This window comes from Mangifera indica, chromosome 1, assembly GCF_011075055.1.
Source record: "Mangifera indica cultivar Alphonso chromosome 1, CATAS_Mindica_2.1, whole genome shotgun sequence".
Lineage (NCBI taxonomy): Eukaryota > Viridiplantae > Streptophyta > Magnoliopsida > Sapindales > Anacardiaceae > Mangifera > Mangifera indica.
The window spans coordinates 17,982,146-17,988,715 of NC_058137.1; the positions used below are offsets into that span (position 1 = coordinate 17,982,146).

Below are 6,570 nucleotides of genomic sequence, written 5' to 3' on the forward strand. Positions count from 1 at the left end.
TATTTTGATAAAAATGAATCTAATTGCTTTTTTTTTTTTAAATTTATTTGGCTGTGTTCACTGTAAGCCTTATAATTGTAATTGTAACAAACCATGTGCATATTTATAATAATAAGCACAAAAGGGTTGTCTATTTCCAAATTTTTTTGTTTCCTTATTTTGTTGTGTTAAGTGTTCAGTCACTTGGTTTGGTTTGCGACCCTAAAGCCTTAAAAACGTGTGTGTATTTTTCCTACATAAAGCTATTTATATGAAGCCAGCCAGCCTCACACAGTGTCTCTAAAACATCTCTCTCCTTTGGCTTTTATCGTGGCTTGATGAAATGAAACAATATCGCTGTTGCCCACCAGGCCATTCCATTCATTCATCACAAACTAGTAATTTTGATTAACCTCTTCTTTGGTTTTATTGAGGCACCCAAAATGGCAGAAAATCTTGACTTTGCAGACTTAAATCTTTTGTGTTCTGAGTCCACTATTGATTTTGATTGTGGTGAAGTCCCGGTTGATGAGTTTGGGCTATTACCCCAAAACAATCTAAATATCATCCCAGACTCAAACTTTAACTATATTAGATCCGATTCCTTGATGGGTTTTCCTTTACTTAACGAAGAGATTATTAGAGAAATGGTTCAGAAAGAGAAATACTATATGCCTAAAGATGATTATATTGAGAGATTGCGTTGTAGGGCTCTGGAATGGAGTGTAAGAAAAGAGGCTCTTGATTGGGTTCTCAAGGTTGTTATTTTAGCCAATTTTTATCAAACGGGATTCTTTTGTCTTTTGCTTTTTGATCCCTTGATACTTTTTTAGTGGTTCTTGTAGCAGTGTTCCAGTTTCTGGGATTTGGTTTTTCATATTTTGAGTCAAAACAATTTCCGCACGTTGTGTATCTCTTATAGGTTCTCTGTGAACTTTTTTTATTTTTATTTGCTTAAAAGTTGTTCATGATTCTAATGGTTTTAAAGTTTATCCCCTTCAGCAGTTACTTGTTTCTTTAATATTTTGCAATTTTCAGACTTATTTCAGGGATTTGGGCTCATTGTTTCCATCTTTATTGATTGCTATTGTATCATCAATGATGGCAACTCTTGATTTCCCAAATGAACTATTTTTCCTTCTTATTGAGAGAAATTTTTGTGTTACAATCATCAGGCTAGTCGACATTTCAGATTTGGACCATTGAGTGTTTGCCTCTCTATGAACTACTTCGATCGGTTCCTATCAGTTAATGAAATTCCTGTAAGTTTTTAAGTGAAGAGCTCCCAAGTTTTCATCTTTAACATATTTTATTGCTAATTGCCTTTTAATTTGATTTAGGATACTGAGAAGGATAAAGATTGGACTGTGCAATTGTTAGCTGTAGCTTGCTTATCACTAGCAGCCAAAATTGAGGAGACTGAAGTGCCTCAGTCAGTAGAATTACAGGCGGGTAGCACAACAATGCGTAAACCAAGTTAATTAATTGATATTGATATTCTCTTTGTTTTGTCAATCTAACTTCCCTATATGATGTATGTTAATAAAGTTCAGGTGGGTAAACCCGAGTTTGTGTTTAAAGCTAAAACCATACAAACAATGGAACTTATAGTGCTGAATTCATTGAATTGGAGAGTGCAAAGTTTTACTCCATACTCCTTCATTGATTACTATCTGAGTAAGATCAATGAGGATGAAAATCCTTCAACAATTTGCTTCTCAAAATCATCCGAGCTGATATTAAGCACCATTAAAGGTTTGCCAGTCGCACTGTTAGTGTTTATCCTTATGTTGTTCTTGAAGACTAATGAGTTTCATGGAGGGTGCTCTGGGAATTGAATGCAGGTATCGACTTCTTGGAGTTCAGTTCTTCTGAAATTTCTGCAGCAGTGGCTATTTCCGTGTCAGCAGATACTCAACCACATGACATTGATAAGGCCATGTCTATGTGTTGTAATATACATGTAAAAAAGGTAAAAATAAAATGGATGGTGCTCACAAAGTTACTATTGTTGATGTTGGATTGATTTGATTTGATTTTCATTAGATGAATCGTTATGTTATGTTTGGTTTGCAGGAAAAAGTGTTAAAGTGTGTTGAACTTATTCAAGACTTGTCATTGAATGGTGGTTTTGAGACACAGATTGTACCACAGAGCCCAGATGGGGTGTTGGATGCAGCTTGCTTTACCTATAAGACTGATGAATTAACGGTTGGGTCATCTGCAAATTCTTCACCCGATATTATTATTGTCAGTCCTGAGTTTAAGAGGAGGAGACAAGAAGAACCATCTCATTCTCAAAAGAATTAAAGGTTCATGACATTTAAGTTCTCCCTTGTACAATCAATCTGGTTTTTGGTTGTCCGAGAGAGAGAGAGAGATAGAATAGAAAAGTTTTTCAACAAATGAAGTAAGGCGAACATTAGATTCAAGAGGGTTCCAATTTTAATGCTCAGAGCACGAGAAGAAAAAGAATAGTCACCAGCAGTTTATGGCTACAATCTCAACAGCTATAGCCTATAGGCATCATAAGTGGAGATTGGTTCACCAATGTGTTTTGCTTATTAAAAAACACAATAAAATAAGAAATAAAAATGGTGTTTAAAGTATAATTTGGAGGGGCAACAGCTTGAAATATTGTGCTTGTCTTTATCATTTCAAGGAAAAATATAAGAATTTATCCATATATCCATTATTCAAAATTTTCACATCTTCTAAAGTAAATCTTAATAAATTCATAAAAAATTATAATTTGTATATGACATTATTTTTTAATAAAATATTTTTGAGAGCTTTGTTAGTAAGATTTCTCATATATAATTCTGAGCCTTCCACAAGTAGGCTATGGTAACAATGATAAGAGTTCGTTAAAAAGGGTTATAGTAGCAATGATAAAGATTTGTTAAGAGACTTTAACGTCTACAATTGTATACTATGAATAAAGAAGAGAGAGTAAAACAAACATATAATTTTTAACGTGGTTTGGTTTGATGATCAAAAAATTTATATTAATGATGTAGCTATTAGCTTTTGTTTATAAAGTATACCTTGAGGAAGAAGTATACAAGCAAGGGTGTATATACATTTGTGTCTTTGCGTCTCTTTTCACCTTCTCTTGTAGTGATCTTTTATATTCATGGGTTTTGAAAGGAGAAACTACATTTAAATAAGATATCAAGAAATTTCTAATTCAAATATAATTATAGAGATCTATTTATATTATAGTTGAATTAAAAAATAATATTTGAAATAATTGAATTATTCTAATTGGACAATGGGGTGACAATTTTCTCGTGTTATCATAAGAAAATCCTTTTGAAAGATTTTGAGTAAATTTACTATTAAGCAGAGATCTTTTTGTCGTCATAATATAAAAAGAATTATATATTATAATCAGAAAATTAAATTAACTTGTGTTATTGATAAAGTGAAGCGTAATTGGAGGAATAAAGAGAGAAAAGACGCGTTAAGTGGACCTAAAAGGTTGAAACAATTAAAAGGGGGTCAATACGTAGAATGAAATTAAATTAAATTTAACATCATTGCTTTGTTCTAAAATTCTCTGAGAAGTACATTAGTATCAATGAAACTGCCTAGACTTGGTTAACGCCATACATGTAATTAAGAACACGACTTATAAAAGTCAATTTCATATGTAAAATTGGATCCAATTTTAGAGGGTTGAACGTTGAACCTACCCAAGAAATTAATCCGTGTATATGAAGGCTACTCTACACGTGATGTCCATTAATATATATATATATATATATATATATATATATATGATAAAAAAAAGGAATGCTCTTCAATCATTGATTGTGTAGTTAGTCATTTGTCAAAATTACTTGGACCAGTTTCTTCGATACTTCTTGGGGAAGTATCTTGTGGGTAAGGGAATACGTAATAAAAAACTTGCATAAAATTTAAGAGAGAAGACACTCTTTTTTGTGTGTGTATATATATAATGGGTAAAGTCTATAATAGTTTAATCATGACTTAAAATGAGAATGGGAAATTCATTCTACAATGTTTATGCAGACACAAATGACATTGTAACACCTAACATTACACTTGAAACTGTAATTTAGTGTTGGTTGGATGGTTTAGTAACATTAACCTTGTTTTAAGGATTGGGATACCCACCAACGCTTTTGTTTTGACCTACTGATGGGTCAACGTTGGGTAGACCTAAGAAAAATCTCAAGCCCAAGCTAGTCTGGGCATAAGAAAGGGTGCTCTCGCCTAGGCCAACTTAAGTGCCTAACACACAAGTCTTGGTACTAGTCTCAAGGAGCGAGACCAATGATCATATTAATAAAAAAATATTATTTTACTCTTAATGATCAAATATTTTTAAATTATACATTTATTCTAATGGTCGTTTTGACAATTAATTGATCATTGTCCTGATAGCCATACACCGTTGGTGGAGGGAAGTGCAAAATTTTTTTTTTTCCACTTTACCTCATACCCCACAACTATAAATACCCCATAAACTCTTCTTATTTTTCACAAGACATTCTAATTTTTTTTTTCTTCTACCACACTTTTACTCACAAACTCTAATAATCTTCTTCATAAGACACCAATTCATCATTTAAGGTTTTATATTGGCTAATTTCTCTTTATTAGAAACTAGGTGTTGTGTTGTTTGTGACTTATTTTTCTTCCTTTCATCAACCAACATCTCTCGAGGCTAAGACACATATAAGTGTTTATCTTAATGACTTCTCAATAGGATTTGATATCTATCAATAACCAAATAATTTTAAATCAAACTCTGACTTGATTCCACTGTAGCCATAGATTCAAGTAGTCATTAATGTCTTTCAATATTCTTATTAGAGATATCTTTCCACATGCTTAGGAGTAACAAATCTTTCATTGAACTATCATAACCTCCGTATAAATCTCGGTATGGCTAGTTACCACCTTTATGGTTACCTTTTTATAGTGGCACATTTAGTGGCATCAAACCATAATGATCCTTATATGAGATGGTCCAATGACCTCAACTCAAAGGATCACATGCACTCGTGAGTTAAAGGATTTATTCTATGGACACTGAAGCAACCATTTATATGAAAATTCTCATATGTACTCATATGTTATACTAAACTATCGACTAATAGTTAGGACACGTAGAATTGTTGGCACCTCACAGTAGAGTCACTCAATACTATGATAATCTTATCTCCAATACTTATGCCCTTGATTAAAATAATATTGGAATTACGAATGTTTCTAATATAGCCACCTTATGTATTCATAAGATTCCTATGATCAGTCGTTTGATTCTCTAGTCAAGGTTCTACTATTCTAATAACATATAATTTTTATTTACATATCATATACACACAAATATGAATAAATTATAAATACCTTTTATTAATAATAATGAATACTCAATAACAAATATACAAATCCGATTGGTTCTAGGACACTACCCTAATAGCCCTATGATGAATTGAAATTTCATGTCCTAGATTACACTCGACTCCCCCACTCTGATCAATCCCTACATTATGAACATTTATTGAACTTCTCTTAACGTCACTTGTTTCATCCAACTTAGGATCTTCCACTCTAATATCATCCATCTCATCCTTTTGATCGAATGCACCCCCCACGTCAGAACTCTATCATTTTGATCATGGACCCATTCTTTAGTAGTTGCATACAAGTTTACACCATCATCGAAATCTTTGTCATTAGCATTGGTGTTCATGTTACACCTTTCATCTTCTTTTAAGCCACGTTATGGTTATGCCCTGTCCACATTAACAAATGTTGAATAGTCATCTTTATTTCGTGGATATATCCTCTATATGTTGTTCCTCGAGATGTTCTTCTTGAAAGTTGGTTCTTCTTTCCCTACCACTCACTGTCACATAAAAATGTTGTTTGTCTTTTCTTCCTCTAGGTAACACCAATGGAGGTCGAACCTCATGATCATCTTAAACCTTGTAAGGCAATCTACTGAGTAAGCTTTCGACATTCATATATATGTGTGTGTATGAGTACACCTTCTACTAATTCTCAGATAATAGCTCAAAACCTCAACCAATCCTTCATAATTAGTTACTATGTGAATTATTAATTGTCTTTCATCCCCACCATCATATCTTCTCGTGTTATCATCTCTAGATATCTATTGTCTTCCATATCCAACCATAAATATTGTTTCAACCATTTCAAAAATTAAAAAATTCATGCAATACGTTAGGTTAAAACAATATTTTAGAGTATTGAAACAACTCTTGATATCCTCTATCCATCATAAAATGATATGTATGTTTTTAAAATATAAAAAATCTCCTAGATTCTTATATATTTGAAAATAAACCAAAACATATTAAAAAATTTAATTCATAAAATTTCTTATCTATCTTACACCTACCTATGCCTACACCACAACTACTTGTTTATTACTCCTAGAAAAAATTAAAATATTTTATTTTTGACCAATTCAATTTTAAAAAAAAAAAACTAGAAATTCCTTCATTTTATTTTAAATTTGATAAAACTAATACATTCGATTACAATTTCGATTAAGGATTTTTTAATAAATAAGAATATTAATGAAAATAA

At 31.9% G+C, this 6,570-nt stretch overlaps 1 protein-coding gene across 1 annotated transcript; it reads left to right on the top strand.

Annotated features, from left to right (window-relative positions):
* Window positions 1-292: 292 nt before the first annotated feature.
* On the top strand, window positions 293-2,588 carry LOC123194486 (cyclin-D4-2-like). Its single transcript, XM_044607704.1, has 6 exons — window positions 293-737; window positions 1,155-1,241; window positions 1,320-1,427; window positions 1,533-1,734; window positions 1,824-1,951; window positions 2,056-2,588. The coding sequence occupies exons 1-6, from the start codon at window positions 423-425 to the stop codon at window positions 2,287-2,289; spliced, it is 1,074 nt and encodes a 357-aa protein (XP_044463639.1). The 5' UTR covers window positions 293-422; the 3' UTR covers window positions 2,290-2,588.
* The last annotated feature ends 3,982 nt before the right edge of the window (window positions 2,589-6,570 follow it).